Source organism: Pterocles gutturalis, unplaced genomic scaffold (genome assembly GCF_000699245.1).
Source record: "Pterocles gutturalis isolate BGI_N339 unplaced genomic scaffold, ASM69924v1 scaffold27941, whole genome shotgun sequence".
In the NCBI taxonomy this organism is placed as follows: Eukaryota; Metazoa; Chordata; class Aves; order Pterocliformes; family Pteroclidae; genus Pterocles; species Pterocles gutturalis.
The window spans coordinates 1-24,171 of record NW_010103828.1 but is presented as its reverse complement, the minus strand read 5'-3'; the positions used below and the strand labels follow the sequence as shown (position 1 = coordinate 24,171).

Below are 24,171 nucleotides of genomic sequence, written 5' to 3'. Positions count from 1 at the left end.
TTCATCTTGTATTCTTACCTGACAAAGAGGCTCCAGCTTGTGGATACATGCAACAGTCACCTACTTACACCAGGGCCGAGTCTGTCAAACACTGCAGGAATTTCTCCTCACAGACCACCATCAGCCAGCCTCCTCTCACTGCGAGTGTGCCCTTAAGAGAAGCAGCTAATATCAAAGATTTACCTTCCCCATCCAAATCCCTCAGTTGCCACAGGAGCAGTACACACTTGCAAACAAAGAACCATCTGGGACAAGACAGAGGGATTTACTGCTTATCTTTTGAAGAGCTTCACACTCAGGAGATTCTGCAAGGGGCTGAGACGTGCAAATGTGCATATAACCTACACCATAGGGAACAGGAGGAAAGGCCCCAAAGGTACATTGAGATGTCCTCATATGGTGGTTTTAGCAGTAACTTGGGCATAGCAAAAACAAAGAGCTTGCTCTTCAGATATTGAACCTACGGGTAATTCATCCACAGCAGAATGACTTCAGAAAAGGTAATCAGCAGTCATCAGTAAAAGAAAAACAAAAAAAACCCACCAAAACAAAACAAAAACACACCACAACCCCCCCACAACAACACAAAAAATCTCACAAAAGTCACCCTTCTTCCACCTTCCTTAGGAGGAAGACAAGTACTTCACAGGGCTTTGCACCCAAATGCGCATCAGCACATCCATGATCCACAACGTTCACTGTTCATAATGCAGTTTTATTTTTTCCTTTGTACAAAAACAAATATAAAATTTAAATCCAATAGAAAGTGTATACTAGCAATGACAAGTTTACATTACAATAAGACAGGACAATGCGATGTGTATCTAACACCACATTAGTTTTAAAACTCAGTGATACATGCACTATATAAAATAAAAATTGCTAGAACTTTTCATCTATTTCTACCAAGAATATCCAGGTACCAAGATACTCAAGAACCAAAAGTAATCTTGATAGGCAGTATCTACAAAATTAGACCTCTTCCACACACAAGAAGAAACCAACATTAATAGAAACATTTATCATTCTTTGTTAAAACCCTCTCACAAAAGCCATACATAAAATTCTTAGTAGATACAGAAAAAGCTCAGAAGTTTGTTAGCATAGGTAACCATTCAGTAGTTTAGAGAATCTTTTAGACATTTTGAAGACATACTGTAGTTTTCAATCTGTATTTTTCCCCACAAAGCCAGAACTATGTCAACTCCTGTTTTAAAACCTAGTCAGTGGTTAAAACTAGCTCTTGAGTGAAGTCAAAGAGTAGTGTACAAAATATTTAACAGAACAGGGGTGTGTCACATGAGTGTGTTTACTTCTTGAAGAAAGCATTTTCCACATTCAAGGTTTGTTTATTTGTCCCATAAACAAGATTGTACCTGAGGGATGAAATGAGAACAAGGATTACCATAGTCTGTAAAAACAGTTAAACTTTTCCATGAAAGCATAAAGTCCACAGAGCACAGCCAAGCTACCTCAGTCTTGTTTAGCCTCCCTCAAGTTTGTGAGCCCAGGGAAGGGTATGTTTGGATAGGTGGCCAGCTCACATTTCTAGAGACACACAGTTCTGTTGATGCTCTGTGGAGCCTTGGGATGGGGACTGCTGCCAGGAGCCTACTCTTCCCCTGGTGCTGGCAGCTGCATCTTGTTCTCTACTAACTAGCACATCTATCATCCACATGTCACTGCAAGAAGTAGATGAGTTATTCAACATAACTAGGGTAGCTCTGCTCTAGGAGAGTCAACCCATACTGCAAAAAAACTATCATCACTATGTTTGAACACTCGCTTCTGTTCACAGCAGGCTGGGGCAACACCCTAGATCCCCAAAGCCCCTATTCCAGCCTTTTCCCTAGCACTATTTTACTGCCCCTCAGAAAGCTGGGTCCTATTCACCAATTCACTATCAGTAACAGTTATTTCCTCTCCACTCAGGGGAACTGTGAGTATTAAAGACTGTTCTTTTGTACCCACAAATCTGCCATGCCTGTTTCTGTTAACTTGGCAGCCAATACTTCTATTTTTTCCTGTTCTGAGTTGTATTCCAAATAAAATAATATTAAAGGCATAAAAATATTCTTGCAGGATTTTTTTTTAAAGCAACAGTTATTCAGTAGCTCCAGACTTTTTTTCTCTATTTTGAGCTGATATTGAACTTCTAAGCAAAAAAGTACATACAAATGCTGCTTACCTGTAGGATTGTGCCGGATGAAAAATACAAATGGCCTGTCTACTATGAACCAAGGAGGGGATGACCTGGCTATTAAAATTGCAGCTTGCAAGAAAGATAAGGTTTAAAGTTAGGCAAAGGAAGTACCACAACACATTAAACACTCTATCAAAGTGAAGTTTCCTAGTGTATACTAGAAGCTTGCACAGGTAGAGATGAATGCCTAAAACCTACCAACTTGGACATTTAAAGCCACATGGGTCACATCCCTATGGTTATAGGAACCATATTAAGAACATACAACACAAGACCCATAGAAAGCTGGAACAAAGTCTCAGGCTGTCACAAAGGATGTAATAGCTTAGTCCTATTTGCCAGCTGGATAGCCAGGAACATTACATTGATGGCTCAAATGTTAACTATTAGAGGACACTTCTCCAGAAGTAAGCCTGTTTATATTTCTTAGAGCATACCAGTGGTCTCATCAATATTGGCAAGTTGGGATTTTCCTGAGAAGTTACATAAAATCCACCAACTGATCTGATGTCAGAGCACATTCCTGCAATGGTCTCAAAGCAGGCTATCTTGCCTTAGTGGTACAGCCTCCTCACATAGTTTTCCCGAGTCTGACAGTTATCAGTACAGTTGCTTACTTGTTGCTGCAGATGCTTTGGTTCCATCTTCACTAACTTCAATTTTTGTCTTTTGCAGAACACGAGATACATGAAGACCTTCTGTTCCTGAAGAACAAAAGGAGAACAGTACTTTCAGTAAAATGAACTGCAAGAGTCCTGAAGTACCTTGTAGCTAGCAGCTATGCTAGCATGGCTAAGAATAATAAAAGCTGCTACAATGCTGAAGTCCTGAAATTCCAGTGAAGAACACTACTGGTAATATCCTCAAATATAGTCACTAAGTTTATAATTACAAAAAAAAGAAAAAAAGGAGAATAACCTTACTCCATCCTCCTCCCAATTTACTAGCTTTTCTTATTTGATGGTCTAAGTTAGAAGTGTTCACTTGTATATTTAGTTTTAATTAAATAGATAACTGAAAAATATGCTAGCTGAATTAGTAAATTACACTCTCATTTACCTCAGTGTCAGGAGGAAAGAAGCACTTAAGACACCTTGCTTTCAATGAAACACTAGAATTTATTTTATCTCTCTGTAGAAGCTAATCAGGAGTTTAATGGAAGCAGAGAACAAAAAAAATGACAACATTTTAGATCCACAAGTTCAAAAATGTCTATGCCCCACTTTCAGATACTAATATTTACAGCTCTGGTTTGGTCCAGTCCTTTAAACTAGGAATTTAGTGCTTGAGCTTTCCTACAGCTCAAGAAAATGTAAGTCATTAAACACTTCAGGGAAAAGTTAAATGCTGTAGTTGCAGTATTTGTTACAGTCTACAGTATGGTGGTGTTAGAAGTCCTGCCATAGATTTCAGACAATGCTTCAGACCTTCAGGTTGTAATATCAAATCTTAAGAAGCTGGCCAACATGATTTAACTGCTGCAATGCAAGACAAGGGGGGGGGAAAAAGCCACTGCAGCACTCAGTAGAAGCAAGCAGCCGTGCTTGGCTGGCTACAAAATAGAACTTCGCTCCAGAGTCATGGTAACACTTATCCAAGACAAAACAGACAACAGCATTGGTAAAACAGCACTTCAATCAGTGCCAGAAACTATGAATACGGACCACCATGGCTTAAAAACAAAACAACAAAAAAAAAAAAACCACACTTACTTGTTATTTTTGCAAAGTTTGCCTTTGACTGGTCAAACATATCTGTAATACCAAGTGCTTGCAGAGGGTCCTTTAAGTCTGTTTCTGCTACTGCTGTAAATCTAGTTGTAACAAACAAAAAAGGTGGCATCATTATTATGCAGGAAAGTTGCCTTAAGCACCCTGTTTCTACTGTATCAGAAGATATATACATACATGACTCCCAAACATTCCCTGAAGGAGAAATGGATTATGTTAGTACTTACTTAGGTAAAATAACCTGCACTCTTTTTGCTACCATGGTTGTCATCCAGCTTCCTATTGTTTTTGTGCTGATATGGGGAATGATAGCAGAAAGTGGCGTTGTGCTTTCTGTAGGCAGAGCAATCAACATGCTTATCATTTCACCATGGTACGGCAATTCAATGATATTATACCACAGCTCATTTGGAGTACTTGTAGTGCCTAAAAAAAGTAAGGAAAGGTAATGAGTCATAATTCTTACAGCCTTAAATCTCTATTTTACCTTTAGACACCTACTGCTACAAGAGTCTGTTAGCAAAGCTTGCCCACATCTTTAGAGTCGCAGCATGCCCGCCTTCCTGCTAGGCAACCCTTCCCAAGTGGCATGGGGTTTGTACAGATGCTAGTTTGACCAAAAAAAACCAAACCACCACACAGACAGGATGATACCATGAAGCAAATACTAACTTGAATTTGATATGCATACTGTTTCCCAAACCTTATCAGCCTGGATTGATAAGCCAGCTATGTTAGAAATCACCAGGTCTGTGAATCGGCTGGATCTCTACTTCAGATCTCATCTATACCTGAACTGTCTGAGCACAGAAGCAAAAAGCAAGAAAAACCAGCAGACTATCTTACCAAACTGAAAAGGTCTTGTAGACAAGCTCTTTTTCGTACAAGAGTTATTGGAAAATCTCCTGTTTGAAGTAGTCTGATGCATTTATGTAATTTTCTTGCTTAATAAGGAGTTGATTAGGAAGCAGTCTTAAGTCCTTCAAGGTAGTGGAGAGCAGCCACTTTGAGGCAGGGCAGGAGGCCGATTAGATGAGGAGTGAGATAGCAGTGAGTTACAGCAAGTGCCCAGAAAACTGTCTTTGAGCAACCCACTCCTCCTCCAAGTTCCCTTTGATTACTGTGGGATTTCTGGCATGTGACTGGGAAGCAAATGCTTTCTATAGGAGTTTCAAGTGAAAACTTGTCAGTTTAACTACAGACAAGGTTCTGGGAAAGTTTTCTGGATAGCAGTAAGATCTGATTATCTTTCCCCTTTCTTCATGTAAGTCTGCACTTGTCAGCCCAAGCTGAAAATCTACATCTTCATTAGATATTTAATCTTGTTGCCAGGGCCATACAGCCTGCCTTGACTGAGCTCGTATTGCTAGAAAACTGGCACTATTGCGCTGATTTTGCAGGAATTGTGTCAAGGTTGGCAGTTTGATTATTTCCTTTTATTATGACTGATTCTCGGAATCATGCCTACAGATCAACATACAGGTTGCATAAGTCAGATACAGAACAGTAACAAAAGGTAAACTGTCCAACAGCAAAATACTACTTTCCTGATTTGCTATGTGCTATTGTTACTACCGAGGCTTATCAAACAACAGGAGAGTTCATCTTCACCGTCAGCTGATGGAATATAAGATGCTTAAGAAATTTAAACTTTGAAAGATCCCTTTGCAATAAAGCAAGCATAAATAAGATAGAAACCCTGTGTTAGAATATCCAGAGATACCCAATCTAAGGAGTCCTAACTCAGCATATTTCTCTTTTTCCTTTCTAACCTCAATAGCTTTTCTAGCTTAACACAGGCTAACATAATGGAGCTTCTAACCAACATCAGAATCAAGTCAAAAGCCCTTATATTCTTCCTAAAGCTCATCTTAAGTTACGATCTTTCAATCTCCACAGATAAGTAGTATACACTGCAGGGAGCTTCCACACCTGCCCCAACTCACTTTCAGTTATCTCAAAGTATTACATTTCATCTGCTCTAATGCACAAGTGGGTTTGAGACAAAGTTACGGCTGTTTACTTTAACACAAACCTACTCGTATTAGTTGAGCACTACTGACAGTAAAATGAGGCATTTAAAACCAGAGTGGGTCTTGTTTTTTGGGTTTACAACAAGCTGTATTTCCAGGCTTATTTCGCAGGCTGTATTTAAAACATGGAAGCAAGTTCCAGGTAGCACCGCCTTCTTCTTGGAAGGATGCAACATAAGACATTCTTTTATCAGAGCTTCAATCTTACTTTGACCAATAAAATCCCCATCGGGCTACAGTGCTGAAACTCTGAAGTACATAGACAATTTCATGGAGCTGCCTATGTCAGCTCTGAGAGTCCCTGATGGAAGTTCTGAACTTCTTTTCACTTGTGACTCAATTTGAATTTGAAGAGCCGCTTCACACCTTGAGAGATATAGCCAACATACCAGCCCTGTGCTCCTCTGGCTCCCACAGGACTGGGGAATGTGCAAGTCCCATTTCTTTATTATACAGTAAAATACAGGTTGATTCTGCTCCAACCTTTCTTTCATATGCAGGTCATCACCAGATAAACCCAAGTGTCCTATTTCTGTTGGCAGTTTTCCTTTATTCTCACCTCTTAAAAAAATAAGGATTTCTCCTTACTATAAAGCTTAATTAACATGCAAAGTTCTCAGTTTGGGTACTTCAGATTTTCCTTTTTGAAGGCAACAGGATAAGGCAAGTACTTTGACAGAGCATCCAACCTTAAACAACTGTTAAACACGTTGCACAGAATGCTCAAACATACCACAGTAGTATGAGATACTCCTGTAACAGAGCCTCCTACATCAGCTACAATAAGTGATACCATTAAACACCACACGTACAGGAAACTCTTGTTTCAGTTTGAAGGAAAAGAGCAAATTTTAAAACCATTGTTGGTGGTAGTGGGAGTTACCGAGCTTACCACAGCGGAAGATAGATAATTGGGACAGCATAGGAACTTGGTAGGTCTTCCCATCAGCTCCATAAAATGGACGTTTCTTTGTATTTTCAGGTCGAAATCGTGATTTCCACAAGCCCTTGAAATACACAGCATTTACTAGAACCAGTCTGGTCAAACTCCCATCAATATCATCTGGAGCTACAACCTGATCGATCATACCTAGAAGAAATAAAGAAAGTCTGAGTATTTGCTGTCATGACACTCGCCAACTGTTAAGAACCTGAAGCCCACATTATTTTAGGCCTCAAAATCTGCAAGTATGCCAGCTCCTCATGGGGCAATACATTTGAGGTTTATAAAACCAACAGTATTCTTTGTCAAAAAGTAAACCTTTGGGATAATTAGAAAGCAAATATTTCCTGCTAATCAACAGACTGATGTCATAACTAACAGGGACTTACCCTTTCCAGCATGTGAGCAGATCTAAGACTCACACTAAGCATGTTACAGTGGTAACAGTTTCAGCTGAGGCTTTCCCCATTCACACACTCCTTGCCCCATTGCTATGCAAAACTGGTGATGTGGTAGAGAAAGAATCTGACAGAGTCATTTCACAAATGCCACATCCAACATCATTAACAACACACTCCTCACATCCAGAAGGCACTGGTTTTATCTCCAAGAGATACCGAACATGTAGTTCACCTAAACTATGAATGTGTTGCAAAACATGATTGCTGGTTTTAGCACAGGTAAGCTTGACAACTAAATGCCAAAAGCTTAAACCATAAGAAGTTCTGTCAAGGTGGGTTAATTAAAAATCCTCCACTAAACATGACCCCTAAGAACAGGGCCATATCTTGCAAGAGTTTAAGGCAGTTAGAGCAAAAGCTGAACTGCTCTACAGCTTTCCACAAGTCTGATTTACTGAGTCAAATGTTTGAGTTGCTTGAAAGCATCTTTTACGTTTGAGAAAACATAGCTCCAAGAGAACTCTGTTTGGATCCCTCACTAGTTGTATGAAGGCAAAGAATAGTAGAAGCTCCCCTGATCCCATGGGCAGATGGACACACACACTATACACGTCCCTCAAGGCCACCAGACAGGCACATTTGCTGGGGCAGTGGGATTGCAGATTCCTGGCCCATCAGCTCTAAAATATGCCAGCTTAAGGATAATTTTGAGCTTGTTCTCCCTCCCCACCTTTCTCCAGTATTTCCAACTGAATCCGAGATGTCTCAGACACCACAATGCCATGGACAAAAAGCACTCACTAATACTCACCCCTTGTTTCATTTTTCACCCACTGGTTGATGGAATCACATGCTGCACTTGGGTCCTCAAAGTCCACGCTCTTGACACTGCACTGAAACACCTCTTTGTTCCTTGTAACAAAAGGCACTTCCATTTTAAAGCCACTCTTTGCAAACACTGCATTAGCAATTGTAACAATGTCTTTATTCTTTTTTGAGACTATGAGTCTGTTTATCTTCTTTAACGCTTTACCAACTCCTAGTTGGAAAGAACAGCAAGTTTAATAGAGAATAGATGATGAACAAACAGTTACTTTATATGCAACTATTAATGACATGAAAGGTGAGACATTAAGTGCTAGACTAGTAAAGGAGACCAAAGCAGGCATTCCGAGAGGCCTTCCAAAATATCCATTTCTGATCTCTCATCTGAAGAACACTACTGTTTCCCAACAAAAAACACGCCCTTCGCTGTGATGGGTACTGCCCCTCTAGCTGTCTGCTCAGAATACAACAGACAGCGCTGGGGCCAATACTGGGGTCCAAGGCTTAGTGGGGCACCACTAACCACGCTCTGCCACAGAGGAGACTGTTCCAGAGTATATTTCATATCATATAAGCCCAGGTCACCGGTCAAGCTGTGTGACAGTGACAAAGCAAGTTGAGGGCTCAGCCTGCTCACTCGGAGCCAACAGGTCTGCAGGATTATGCAGGTGGTCTTGAACCTCAGACTGCAAAGCAAGAGTTTTTCTCACCATCCTTCCTGTCCATTTACTGGAGAATAAAAGGAAGCTGTCAAGATTTCTATAAACGTTCACGTCAAGTCTTAGTTCCCTTAAAGACTAGGTCTTGGCCTGAATCAGCTACAAGCAGAAGTCAATCCCTTAACACAGGAGCTTGCCTTTAAAAAAAGGGAAAAGGGAAAGCAGCAGGTTCCAGTCCTTGCAGTCAAGATCCTTAAAACCTGAAAGCAGCTCGTATTGAGTGCTTGCTAGCTCCTTCACTGCACACGAGAGAAGGCATATGGCAGCACAGAAGAACTGCTATGTTCACCATACCCAGTTCTCCCTGTTGTTACGGCTTATGAATGAGTGCCTGTCTACACAGGGAAGCTATTGCCAGGCAAGCAGCTTCACGTGCATTATACTGAACAGGATCCTTGGGTGGCCATTTTTACAGCAGTTAATGGACTCCCTATGTTTCCCAATACAATTTAGGCATTTCCAGACTGCTTCCTTATGTAGACAAACTTAAGAGATAAGAATAGAATAAATTAGTTCAGGGTTATTCTCTTAGCTGCATATGAGAAAAGGTCTCAGATGGCTTTGCTGTTTCATGTATCATAAATACTTTAGCAGTACTTTTTACATGAATTTTGACATGTTACCTCTCCAATATTATGGGCAAATTCTTTTGGAGAACATACCATAACAGAGGTTCTCAAACTTTATTCTGTGAACCACTGGTGGTCCACGGAGCACTGGCTGGTGGTCCTGGGAGAGCTGGCTGGTCTCATGATGCTGGCTCTCCTCTTTGCTTCCAGCTTCTAAATTGCATTAAAAGACAGCTAAAGATAAATTAAATACTTTCCAACTATTACCTTTCCAAAGAAGCAGATGCTGTAGTTGCTGAAGGACTGTAAGGCAATCATTAACAAGAGCAGAGGAGATCTGTGCAAAGAGACAGGTAGCATCCCATAACAAGTCTCTATAACAAGGTACTGGCTACTTTCTAAGGAGTTTGAGAACCTCTGTGTCTCACAGCTAGGATTAGAAAGCGTGCAGGCCAAATAAAACCAGTTCATATAATGCCTCAATTTTTGCAAGTACTTAGGAACATATGAATGCTCAAGATACAGAGCTGGTTATCCCATGAAGAGATTTCAAACTACAACATTTAGATCTTAAGCTGATAAATCATTTGGTTGTACTTCAGACCCAGAACCAAAACAGCAAAGCAAATGATGACAAGACAACACTTTATAGGGACAATACAGCTCAAGATTTAAACATGCACTTACCTCTTGGAGGGTTTCCTATTCCTGGAAGGAAGGCAGAATGCTGGCACTAAGTCTTGCTGGCAAACACTCACAAAAATACTCAGCATGCAAAGTAAAGCAGCAAGAACCTTCAGCCTACACCCCCTCAAGGCGCAGACATTGGCAGAGGAATATAAACAGATGCGTGCAGTGTCAGGCACAGAGACAAGCAGAAATGGCTGTTTGAAGAAGAGGACAGTACAAGAGCTACAGATTCAGAGATTGTGACAGCAGAAACAAGTAACAAAGCTGAAGAGCATCAAAGAGAAAGTATCAATTGCATGGTTAGAGTGTGCATTGCTTTCAGTGTGACAATGACAAATATTCTCCTGCCCTGTTATCTAAGGAGTGGCATATTAAGTAAGGGCTGTTCAGTATGGCCTGAAATGGTGTAGTGCAGCCTTCTGGCATAGTGCTGGCACTGGACTGCCACCCACACCGTTCTGGGAAATCAATTTTGCAAGGATGAAGGCACTTCTAGCCAGGGCCCTGGAGACATTAACAAAGCTGCTTATAAGCCAGTTCAAGTGTATGTAGATGTCCACACTCAAATTGCCAATTAACTTCAAGCGTATCCATTTTGTGCTTTGGTAAACAGAGTTAATTGGTGTATGATGCAACCGACCACACTTTGAAAGCCAACTCAAAACAGCATGAAGATTCTGAAAAAACACACCCAAAAGCACCTTAGGAATCACTGACCATTTACGCTGTATCTCATCATAGTTGTCAGCTGCTTCTTTGTCTTGCCATCAGCACCCAGCTGCAACACCCCCAGGACTGATGCAATCCCATGAGGAGAAACAACAACATTGTCCTGAGGCTTAGCTTTCACTATCTGATTGAAGACCTGAATTCCAACATCAGAGCTAAGTTCCTCCAGAGGATAAAAACTGAACTGGGAACATACAGATGTTATAGTCCCAAGAACAAACAGAAGTGGGAAATGCCAGTTCATGATTCCTGATCGGAGAGACCTGTAAGAGAACAAGAGTGAAAGCTGACTGAACTTTCCAAGTACAGCATTTTTATTTTCAACTTAAATTTTTATTTACCTAAAAAGCAGGAAAGTCTTGCACATGCTCCACACACCATTCAGAACTCTGGCAATGGGACTCACACCTGCATTTTACTGGTACCCGTATTTTAGGTCTAGGGGTTTCCAGAAGCAGAGATAACTATAAAATAGCTAGATATCAGTGACTATATAACAGGACAAAATACACAAATTAGGAAGGCTACCTCCCACCACACACAAGTTCAGTTAGTTTTGTGTTCCAGTTAAATTGAGTCTTGTCATTCTATTTAAACTGCCCTTCAGGATAAATTAGTGCTAGGAAGCCTCATGGTATGGTCCTCACCCACTAAAATGTGATGTATAGTATACTTTAGAGATAATTTTCTGAAGAGAACAGAAGCATGTATACATATGCAAACAGACCTTCTGTTGTGGTATTTTTACACCTGCCTAGAATAATAAGAGTTAGCTGCATAACTGGCATTTTCTGTTACGGGAATATAGAGGAAGACTTTAGATTTTAAAATACAAGGGTAACTTGGGATTTTAGCCTGTACTTTTCCATTTAAGAAAATTCAGCAGCTAATGAGTACAAAAGGAAGTTCATATCCAAAATGGGCCAATCTTCATCTGCAGATCTAACACCTAACAGCACTCAGAATCATTACACCCATGACCTCCTAAGGAACTGAGGCACAAGCAGCAGCAACCGTTTGTTCAGGACCTCTCAGCAACTGATTAGAGAACCAAGCCCAAATCTTAAACATTGGGTACTGTAACCACTGGGCTGTGGTTCCTCCTCATGGAGGTGTATTCAATCCCTTCCTTGTTAAGAGACAAATAGGTACTTAGAGGAATAGTCATGCAATAATCTCCTGTTCCATGAAATTAGGCTCCCTGCTCACCTTTGAGAAGTTCAATCACAACATTTTTATTTTTAAGACACTTCTGTTTCACAGTTCAAGAGCCCTGACTTCCATTTTCAGACCAACAAGCAAGCCCGTTCCCCCACCAAGCTGACCCTGGTGCTCCAAGAGCACGGTTAGGTGTTAGTCTCTCAAACACACTGAGAAGTCAGCTAGATCCCTAGTTCACAGAAGGCTGATCAGGCTGCAGAAGGCACACAGCTGCTTAACATGTTATTTGCATACCACATGCAAAAACCAAAAAGAGGTCTCTCCCACCCTTGAGCCCTTGCTCTTCGGGCTCCAGCAGCAGGTGGCGGGAGCACTTTGGCCACAGCATCACCCACCATCGCCTCCCACCTACTTGAACAGGCGCACTGCACCAAGGAGCTCTGCCATCGCACCGCCCGCCTACGCTGCCAGTTCAACCCATGCTGGAGCTCTTGATCACCAGAAAACCAGCTGGTGTTTGTACAGATTCATTTAATCATCTTTTAATAGCATGTACTTTAACCATGCTAAAACACTTGGAAGTAACAAATGCAGCATTTCCACTTTCTTCTACACCATTTCGGGGATGGAATGGGCTTGATCCAAGCTTGCCATCGCAACACAGAATAAACCAAATGCTGAACATGAAATAACAGGAGTCGAGACATCCTTCTTCCCCCCCCCCCCCTCCAAGTGTGTTAGTACAGCTGTGACTAGATTAACCTGTTGGACTGATTTAAATTACGCAAGAAAAGTGAAAAGGCTGTCCTACAAAGTGGGGTTATCAGCCCACCCACTAATTAACAGTCTTCCCCATCAACCTACTAATCCCCAAAGCAGACTGGAGTAACTGAAGTACAATCCCTTCCAAAGAAGCCCCATACTAGCCATCAACTGGCAACACTCAAGCTTAGTCTGAAAAGTAGAGTGGATCTTGGCTGCAGCTGAGACCTGCAGGAGTAAAACCCAAACACCATCAGACCCCCCCCAGGCAGTTATGTCCATCAACTCCTAGATTTGTCTTTTCCCTACCAAAAGACCCAAGAAGCCATTTAGACAAAAATTCTTAATCCTAATATTAATCAGACTTTCACCTTTACATAGTACCCTGGCAAAAAAAAAAGTCACAAAATCCTACAACTAATAGAGATTCTTACTAAATATACTAACAAGCAAGCAAGCAGCTAACATTGGTGTAATATAGCCTGTCCCATGTAGTGATGGAGACCTGGGATAGTAACAGATAATACAATCAGGGTGCACAGTCTGAGCTGTAATTTAGAAAATCTGCTTTTGATGGAGGCAGCTGCACCTGATCCAGCCAGCAAACCAGAAGAGACTGGGCTATTTTCAGTTTATCTACCCTTGACACATTACATTGCCAGAAGTACACTATGAGAGCAAAGACAGGAGTGAGACTTTTACGAAAAAGCAGTGTTTCATTGTCACTTATGTACTGCATCTGCACAAGCCTAACTGAAGTCAGGCATTTCTCTTTTCTTTGCCTTTACCGCAACATACTGCAGGTCCCAAGTTTTCTGCTTCACTGCTGACAGCCTCTGCCAGACTTGGGGTGACAGCTACCAACATCCTTGTATTTCCCCCCCATGACACATGTGAAGCCTTGTCAAAACAACCCAAATCTGCTCCCAAGGCCACTACTGCAGCATTTTATTTCTGCTGCTTTTGTGTCAGGGGAAAACACTATTATCTCCTGCACCTGGTTTCCCCAGAGGTCTCCAAGCTTGCCCAGCTTCTCCCTCCTATGCCATTAAGGCAAGTTGGTCTCTACTTTGGAGCACAATCTCTAGCAGATATCTACTCAGTAAGTGAAACAAAGTCATGCAGTGCTCTGAGCATGGGAAAAGAGTAAAATCACTTTTCAACACTAGCTGCAGAGCAGTCACTTCTTGGCCCTGCCATGCCCATTGCATAGTTTAACCAGCTAACTGGGGAGCTAATGTCATCTTCCAGCAGAAGTGGTATTCCTGTTATTAATGCTTCTGGCAGAGACTTCAGTATATTCAACTTCTACACAGTTCAGTAACAAGAACTGCATTTGCATATCCTGAAAGAAAGAAACAGCTTAAGTACAGGGCAAGGAGAAAAACTCCAAAAGGATGTAGGATGTGTGGGATGGAAAACTGTTGACCTGCTATGCAGAATATCAACATGCTTTCAACAAGCTTTCATAATGCTGAAGCTAAAAACTTAGTAATAGTTAAATTTGAATCTAATGCTTCAGAAAACCAAACAAAAATACAAGCTAGGCATTTATTTGCCCACGACCTTTATATTTTTAAAAAAAGTTAACTGAGAAGGAGGAAGGTGTATAGGCAAATTAATTTACATAAATGTGGGCTTTTGAAAGATGCTGGACTAAAAAAATCCCTCTTGAAGGTAGGCTGCCCACTTCTTAGATTGAAAACTTACAGGAACTTAAATTTCTAAACAGACAACGGAAATACTGACTCTGACCCAAAGAAATGCATCTAGAGAATAATAAAAACAAAACCCCAAATTTAATCTGTTATGCAAATCCAGTTCTTAACCCTAATGGTGCAGTTTCTGACCAAAACAGATGACAGTGGCATGCATTCAGCTGTACGAGGAATACCTTGTCTGTGGCAAGTGTACCAAGAACTCCATTACTGCACCTGCCTCACTGAATAGTACCGTACCAAGTCCTGTACACCATGCTACATCAGTACTCACTACCCATATCTAACTGCAAACATTCATTTAAGCTACTGTATTTTTAGATAAATAGTCCTGTCAGGCAGAGAGCTCTGGGGAAGGCAGGAGGGGAACACTGCAGCATGGTGTATCTGCACCAGTAGTTTTGCATTGTTCCATGACAGATGAAACGTCTCCAGGCTACCAAACTCCAGATGACCTCAAGCCTCTAACCAGTGTTGCAAACACTAACCCTTATACATACTAGTAGGCAGTGGACTCAACCCCCACTAGGCTCAGCTACTTAGATCACCCACATAATGCACAGGTTAAGTTTTTGGCTGAAGTTATAATGGAAGTGTCTATGTCACCAAAGAGGACATGATGTTTTCAGCATGCATTTGGATAATGCTTGGTACAAAAGCAAAAGATATATTAATATGGACTGTTTGATCTGGGTCTAGAACAGCATTTGTGGAGCACGTAGAAGTTGCATCTTCAGCCCCAGGCATGAAAAGCTGCTGAGCATGGAGATCCTCCTAGGGAAAAGAACTAGCTTAGGAAGGACTTCATCTTCAGAGAGCTTTTTTCTCTTTCCAAGAGGAAATGGGGACGTTAGCTTCATTCACGATCAAAGGCAGAAACATGAGCTGGAAACATATCCAGATTTAACATGTAAGCTGGAGAAAAGACCTGTCCCAGAGAGCCTTAAGAACACTTTGAAGTGAATTGAGAGAGCTCTGTACTGACTGCAGTAAGTGCTGTACGTATGTTAGTATCCTATGAGACGACTCCAAGGGTTTATTTTGAAGCCTGACTTCAACAACAATAAGGTATAACCCACACAGCTCAATTCTTGAAGCTGCAAGATGGATTCTGCACTTTCTACAAAGACATAACAAGCATAAGGAAGTTCAGACATCAGACTTCTGTGAACAGCTGTAACCAAAAGAGCAGCAAGTGCAGCTAAATAGAGTAAAACTAAAAGCAGTCTTGCAGGATTGCTGGTCTCACTGTATCAAACGCAAAAAGCTGAAAGCCCCAGAGCCCACAGGGCAGGCACTGGGCAGAGAAACTAAACCTGGGACAAACATTTAGGGACTTCTGAGTCTGAGATGTTGATATTTCCTTGCCAGTGCCATCTGCGCTACTAATTTGAAAGTCTTATTTCAACTGACATGAGCTCAAAGAAAGCCATTTCACTTTACGCGTTTAACTAACTCTTCACCAGGGCTGGCTAAACACTCAGCCCAACTGGGTAACAGTCATTTAAGGAGCTGGTGGAGAAGTTTCTCCAAAGCAATGAGACCACTCTGGTTGTAATGGGAAGGTCACATGCTGGGTCTTGTTTTTCAAATGATGCACCCTTGGCAACATATTAAAACACTCAAGCCTGTCAGTAGGCTTCTCCTCTCCCCTTCACAGGTGTTTGCAATTCCCCTTCTGCCTAAGCCTCTTATATGCCAGAACCTTCAGCTTCAGTATCCTTTCCTACCATGTTGCTTGGCCTCTGCTACATCTAAACCCGCTTTTGGGTTTAGAGCAGCAGGACCCACGGTTTGAATACAGGAGAGCTCAGAAGTGGCTTCTTCCACACAACAGAACTGTGAATGTTTCATCTTCCTCCAGGTTTTCTGGTACATCCTGAACATTGGCTCCTCCCTTTCATCTAACAACTCTTTCTAGTGCTTCCTGCTTTAAAGTAGCGAGGGCCCCGCAGACAACCCCATAGATAACAATTAATGCCATGTTACAGCAACATGTCAGGTTGCATGAAAAATATTTAAAATAACAAAACAGATTCTCGTTACTCGGTACCTGGAAGGTTTAGTATAAGCAGAGTTAATAAGAAAGGATGATTCCTAGCTTTTAAACACTTTTAAACAGCTCAGTACTTACATTGCTCTGAAGAGAAGTTACTGTCAACATGAGATAAACATAACTTGTACACAGAGATAAGCTGCAAGTTTTTTTAAAAAAACATTTTGAATGTTAAGATATTGGCCTGACTTCAGGCACGACAGCCAACATCACACACAACTGCAAAATGCATGGTGCTGGTTCTGAGGCTTTGCTCCCTCAACCTTAATCCTTTCTCTGCTGTGTCTAATTCCCTCAGTTTGTTAGTTCATTGGTGTTTGTTTCAATATGGACTGTCTCCATCTGGAACGCCTCCTTTTCAGCTGTGTCCAACCAGCCTCCCCTGCCAAGGAGGAATTTCCCAGTGGAGCACCGGCTTGTAAAATTGGCTGGCCCTAGAGAGCCACCATCTCTTTGTCCAAGCACAGCTCCCACGTGAGCAGGAAGTTAGAGTCTAGTGCTGCTTTATGGAGAGTCCTGACCACCACTTATTGGGAGTTTCTGTTTAGCATGAAGAACAGACAGACAAGCTCCATTTAAAAGTTTCTGTAGCCTCACGACTAGTGCCTCCTGTTCATAAGCCAGATTGATTTTTCTCACCAGTACCTGTCCTGTATAATTTCTGCTGGTCATTCATGGTAGTTCACTGCATGTGAAATTGGTCTTTGTAAAGTTGACCGGAGACAGCTTTTGATTTCATCACTTAGTTGTAACCATTCTACAACCACAAAAAAAGCTATTCAGTTTCAAGAACGTACATAGGTATTTATATATCATTTGCTTTTACTTCCATCCCTTATTTATAAATAATTTTAAAAGGCAACTTGAGCTCTGCTTCATGAAGCAAATACACAGTTTGCTGACACCACAGGACAGGAGGCTTATGGAGATGATTCTGGGACTTTACAGTTCTACCACAGTTTTAAAATTTTATCTGTGTTCTCTCATTACAGTAGGTTCAACAATTATTGTTAAAGTTTCTATGAGTTATTTACTCCTGTACTTAAAGCAGAGTTTCCAGTCTTCTCCAAGATCTATTATCAAGACTTACAGTATCAGGAAGATTAAAGAGAATTATGTTTTTAATTTACTAGTATCCCTTTATTAAATAAGTGGTTTTGTTCTTTATGCAATGTGGTTATTTTAACATAATGAAGAAACAGCATGGGATAGTCAGCCCATCATGACTAATGCTGCAGAACCAGTTTCCCAAAAAAGACGCAGCACAGGAGTGTTCACAACATGGCAGTGTGGCTATACCCTCTTGCTCTAGATTAACCCCAGTAGAGGGAATAATGGTTCAATGATTAAGCATTTGCCTAAAACTTAGCAGCAGGTTCATAACCCAAGCTCCCACTTTAAGTTTTTGTGGAAGAAAAGCCTCATGGAACCACAGTTCCCACATTTATGGTACATTAACAATGCTCACTGTGCAAGTACAGGCTCATTAAGAGCCAAAGGCAAACGTATAGGACTGCAAGCTTCCATTAGTAAGGTAGAGTCTTTGGTAATTTAAGTCTTTGGTAATTGGCTGCATAAGTACAGATTCACAAAGTAACGCCACAAGGTGCTGGACCAACAACAGCTGGTGTCTTACCAACTCAGATTCCTCACCACCACCTTCACCTTAACCCCCCACTTCTGATATAGTATTTGACCTTTTTCTTCCTTAAAGAACATGAAAGGGAAACCCAGTGCCCATATTCATTTCCACTTGTTGAAGGACTCATCACACCTCTACACCCCCGCAGAGCAAACTGAAACCTGCTCCTTCTCTCCCCAGGTAAATTTTAACGTGCTGGCCCGTGACACGTGCCCTGTCTCCTGCACGCACCAGGCTGACTAGAAATACCCCTGTGGAGATGGCTCCATAGCCTCTTCGAGGCTGCGTGGAGAGCTGTACTTGGAGCAGATTGAACATCCAGAACTTCCCAGTACAACATCCTTCTTCAGAAGAGTTAAGATACTAATATCTATAACACTCAGATCTAGAGAACCGTCAAGCAAAGGAAAAAATCTTTGTAAAAAATAATGAAAGCTAAAGACATGGAATCAAGTCCTCAAACCAACAATGAAAATGTCAGTACAGTTTTGACAAGCCATGTGAGCTACTGCAGAGAAGATGGTTGATTGTTTGCCTTCAGATTCTACACCTTTTAGGTTTAGTTTACAAAAGAAGTACTTGTATTTCCTATTAAACACCCCCCTACAAAGCCCATTTCCCATCATTCCACACCCTATAGCTCAGTCTGGGTTTACAGCACAACTGAAAATGGGGTTTTCAGTGTAGCAGTAATGTTTTTTTATGCTCCTGGAAAGCTAAGAGAAATGGCAGGAGGTATCAGCCACATGATAATTAGCCAAAGCCCATGTACACTCAGCTTAGAGATGCCCCATGGTAACAAGTAAGGGACAGGCTCTCAGTCTTCCAAGTGGCCCTTAAGAAATCCCACTTAAAATAATGCAAGTAATTCAGTACTACTAAGTTTTTACTTTTTCTTCCTCCTCCAAGAGGTAAGGCTATGGTAATAACAGTGTTGGCAGTTCTATAAAGATACACATGTAGTTATTACAACCATTTCATCAAACAAACACATTGGAACAACTCCAGCATTCTCCGTTCATAATAAGAACTTTTGTAAGAACTTGTACTTACACAAACTCATTGATATCTCCAAGACCTGTAACTTAAAGCATTTTTATCTAGGGAATACTACCATTTGACAAAATACGCTGTTCCAACCATTTACTTTACTTGTGTTTGGAGATCTGTAGAGTGATGGGTGACTAGCCTTTTATTTATTAATCATACTATACAACATTTATGATCAACAGTTTCCTATCTGCAAGAGAATTAGAAACCCTGTTCTCACCTGAACTACTAGATAAAGTAACTCAAAGTATAATGCAGCCAGGGATTAAAGTTACTAATATTTAAAATGAAAAAAAAAATATTTTCTATCTCTAGGATGGCATCAATGAAACAGACTTAAGCTCACAGAAACATCAGATACCAATTTTCTAGTGGCCTTTTCTTAACCATTTCAGAGCTCGCTTAAAGTTTACCCAAAAATCATAGAGATCTACATTTTTCTTTACAACATACAGACAACTACTGATGTTCATCTTTCTCCCCTCCCTGGCTTCAGAAGCAGAACCAGCCAAACACAAAAGCATCAGAAGTCACAGGTGCTGTAAGGATGCAGGAATTGTACCCAGTGAGGATGCGGGAATGAAGCATTATGCTGGGAACCCTAACTGTGTACTCAGATAGATACCTCCTCAGTCATCTGAGAGAGGACTTACTTTAACCAGTTAATAAGAGAATTAACAGCTATTTAGAAGACCTGTATTTAAGAAAACAAGTTATTTTCATTAATCTGAACGCACTTCCAATTAATCCCATTGGCTTTACTACAGGTTTCTGGAAAGGCAAGACCTAAACTTCCATTTAAAAAAAGCGGGATAACTGAATACAAACTATGCACAAGAACATTGCAAGAGCAGGTCATGACCTGGTACATTAAACCATCTGATGCAGTTCAGTTTGAAAGTTTGTAGGCTGAGTTGTGAGCTGCGTTGGCCCGAGAAGCTCCGCACAGTCCATGGCTATTTCTGTAGCGCAGATGACGAGCCTCAGCAGAGGAAGTAGGCAATTAGCTGGGAAAGCAGCCTCTTAGCTGAGCTGCCAGAGCAGCCGGAGGCCTCAAGCTTGCTTCATTGCTGAGAAAGCTACATGAACGACTCCTTCTGGAAGAGGAAGTTCTATAGCAAGATGAAGACATATAGCCAACAAATAAATTCACCAAATTCTACATAGGATTTCTTAGATTGCTTAAGGATGTAAAGTAAGACAATAACAGAATGTAAGAGGAGAAGTTAGAGATACATCCAGTTTTCTTCCTGCTTTTGTACCTGTAACCCATCAGAGCCGATGACAGAGATTGCCCCTTTCCTACTAAAACAAAACAACAAACCTTAAAAACCACTCAAGACCTTCAGCCAACAGAAGCTTGCAGTTCAGACCAGATAACAGCCATCTCAGCAGCAGTGAGGACCATCACTAAATATCAGAACATGCCCTGCTGCAGGAAGAGGTGTTTAAAGTTCAAGTTGTTAAATAATAAGAAAAGCATTTCAGAAAAAAACAAAGCTTGGTCAAAGCTACATAGCTGATGAACATGAATTCATGTCATCTGCACATCAGCTGAACTAGGAGAGCTAAGATGCCCCAACATTTCTCAATATGCTGCTGGAGACCCCAGTCTGATTTACAACTGTAGCTTACAGTCTGTTGACAACCAACATTTCTCACAGTTCCTACCTGCATGCTGAGGCCACTACATATACATAGCCTTGAGCAAGGGTCTTCAGTTCAGAACTTGCTGGTTATCAGCCTTGATGCTTTCCATAATTGCTCTCATGGTCCCAAGTTACTAAAAAGAACTTCAGGACACTGTTTCTAAAGCCCAGGAACAGAACAAGAGGCTGCCTGAAGCACATGGCTTACATCATGTTGCCGAGTATGATCAGCAAGACTGAGATTTCCATCACGGGGAGATCAAACCACAAGATGAACATGCTTTCATACTTAAACCACTTTGTGGCACATTTATCAGACCCCAGCATGAGTCACGTCCTGATTTCAGCCTGAAAACACAAGCAGAAGCATTGTTCAGGCTATTAAAGGCAAAAACCAGACCACAGACAAGATACCGGAGCTGCCAAAACTTATGTGTTTCCACAGACAGTGCTCAAGAGGTGCTAAAGGGTAAATACACTTCAGTGCTAACTGAAATGCTCTATTTCAAGGCCACGAAAAACAACTCCAGAAACTATGGTTCATACTAGCACTGCCCCTAAATTTACACCATCCTCCTCCTGTCCATGATCACTGGGTTGAACTCCAGCAAAGACCTCCTCTGTGCTTGCAGAAGTAAGTACTTGTATAGCTGAGTAGTGAACTAGATTCTAGTACTGAAGAGGAGACAGGGGAAAGCAGGACACAGGACAGCTTTCTCCCATAGCCTGCCAGCCTAAACATCTGCATAGCTACAGCTGCAGAATGCCATCACCTTCATTTCCATCTCTTTCTGGTCTCCTCTCACTCCATCATTTTAACCATCACAGAGGGGACACACCTGAACATGTATCTGGCTGCACATATTCAGCTTTCTCATATTTTCACACACAGAAGCTACTGTAATAGAAAAAAAACTTTTTATATTTTCATAGTTCTCTAATTTACACGGTTAATCTTTAAATTCATATGTAAGTGATTGCATACTCCATGCTACCTGCTCTCCAAAGCTAAAGAGAGGCAATTCCTAACATCACTCTGCTTATTCAGAAGTTGTTTATGGTTAGTATAGGTGCACTGAGTTACACGGTACTTAAGGCTAGTGATTTGCTGTAAAACATGATTTGTAAAGTATGTCACAGGCGATTGGGAGGATGCCTGGAGGCATGCAAAGATGACTACATCCAGCAACACTTCACTGATTAGTGATGATTAATCCATCTTCTCACCAACTTCCCATGTATGAAACCTTTGACCCTAAAGAATAGTAGAATCCAGTTAACAGATCAAATAACTGGAAGTGGTTTGATGATTAGGCTGGATTTCCCCCTACTTAGTATTAAGAAAAGCACACTCTCTCATGCATGTTTGTGATTAAGCAATCCAAGAGGTCCAGACAACCCTAACTCCAGCTTCCAAATATAAGCTTCCACTGAGCCTCAGCTTTTTCAAGCATGAGCACTGCAGTGCCCTAGCAAGAACCAAAAGCTGCAACCAGCTGCATGAGCCAGGTAGATACTGAGCCCAGGACCACCAAAGCAACACAAATCTCTTGCCAGAGCTCCCTCTGAGCTGTTCCCTTACTGTAGAGGTACACAATTTATATGCATCTCCATTTTAATTCCTAGTAAGGTGGTTATTTTTTACATACACACTTCATTCTAGTCTAAAAATGCCACTGCAACTTACTGGGCTCGCTGCTTGACATTTTTCTGCCTAACAGTATCCTGTTAAGAGCTTTAAGCCTGGAACACATTTCTGGCTGTGCAATTTAGAGACCCAAACTAAAGTCTCCGCATGCTATTAAGACATGCTATTCTCCTGGTTGTCAATGACAACACCAAACAGAAGCTTCAACACTTCTGTATACACCTTGAGACAAAATCCACTGCAGATTTATGTTGTTTTCTCTTTTGTACTGACATGAGTTTATATCACCTACATGAGGTACACAGAGCTATATATAGGCAGTTGACTATAGTGATGGTCATATCACCATCCAAAGCAAAGAGGAGTTTTTATAACATCCTGATACCTAAGTAGCAGATGCAAGGGTAATGGCCAGATAAGCAGCTTTTCAGCATCTTAAGAGCCCTGACAAAATTTACTGACAGATTGTCTGACATACAACTTGTCCGTAATTGTAAAGAAGCTGCAGACCAGCATTTATTACTCAAAATTTACTCCTGTGCCAAACAGCTGCTATTCTGGCAGGTTTAATAACACCCCATAAAGTGCTAAAATTCCAAGCTAGCACATCTTATACATATTTGAATCAATGTACTTAATCATTCTGCCTTTTTATTTGCTTTGGTCTTCACCTCACCCGCTTTAAAGCCTCATCTGATCACTCAGCAGGCATGCAGCTGCTTTTCACTTTGCTCATGGATTTCTGCAGCTTCTCCTCCTTTTCAAAGCTACATGACAGTACAGCTGCTTACACCTACGTACATTTTGTGAACAGGCCCTACAAAACCAGGTTTCTAATGAATTCCTGCGGAGAGCAGGGAGTAAGATGTTGCTAAATGCTCACCCAACAGAAAGTGAAGGGAGAAAAGGAAGTCATTTTTCAGTGCAGTGAAAAAAATAATCAGTCTACCAGGTTTCTCTTTCAGGAAGTTGCTCAAGAATACAACTCAAACCACAAAAACCAAACTATGTTTCAGAATCAAATGCAGGCATGAGAAAGGGGGAGAGAAATAAAACACACTGTGGCCTCTCATCCATAAGCAGATATCCCTGAGTTTTAAGGGAAAACTGACATTTTAACACCTAATTGCTTACACAATGGTATCCCCAAAGGTTTTATTTCTCTGTGAAGATACTCCTGCATTGCACAACATTGAGACAAGAAATGGAACACCATTTTACCCAGGAGACAAAAGACTCTCACCTGAGGTGTACTTTGCATTTCCACATCCTCCCAGAGCTCAGAACCCGAGGCATGCTCCCACATCCCTCAAAGGGAGCCCAGATAAGAGTTTTAACTAACCAGTTCTCTCCTTCAACACACATTCAGTGCCAGCAGCACTAGCTTAAATCCTGTTTCAATAACAGAGTATAGACACCCTTCGCTCCCCAAAATGCAGTGGCTGTAAATGCTTTTCTCCCCTTTCTCTGTCACTCGATATATAAAGAAAATCTCAGCCACAAGCTGATTTTTTTTTTTTTTAGTAGAAGAAAAGCAAGCTCTCTCACAGCAGACAGAAGACACCAATGAAACAACCAACTTCCAGGTTCCAAGCTCTCGGGACGAGGCCGATGCTCGGGCAGGGACACCCCTCGCAGCTGGG

At 41.3% G+C, this 24,171-nt stretch overlaps 1 protein-coding gene across 1 annotated transcript; it reads right to left on the bottom strand.

Annotated features, from left to right (window-relative positions):
• Window positions 1-697: 697 nt before the first annotated feature.
• Window positions 698-24,162, bottom strand: SERPINE2 (serpin peptidase inhibitor, clade E (nexin, plasminogen activator inhibitor type 1), member 2). The gene is made up of 12 exons (XM_010086863.1): window positions 24,158-24,162; window positions 17,839-17,841; window positions 10,831-11,105; window positions 10,111-10,131; window positions 9,517-9,636; window positions 8,122-8,349; window positions 6,859-7,056; window positions 4,161-4,359; window positions 3,916-4,016; window positions 2,821-2,907; window positions 2,189-2,272; window positions 698-1,376 (listed from the first exon to the last, which is right to left on the bottom strand). The coding sequence occupies exons 3-12, from the start codon at window positions 11,084-11,086 to the stop codon at window positions 1,339-1,341; spliced, it is 1,332 nt and encodes a 443-aa protein (XP_010085165.1). The 5' UTR covers window positions 11,087-11,105; window positions 17,839-17,841; window positions 24,158-24,162; the 3' UTR covers window positions 698-1,338.
• Between the last annotated feature and the right edge of the window lie 9 nt (window positions 24,163-24,171).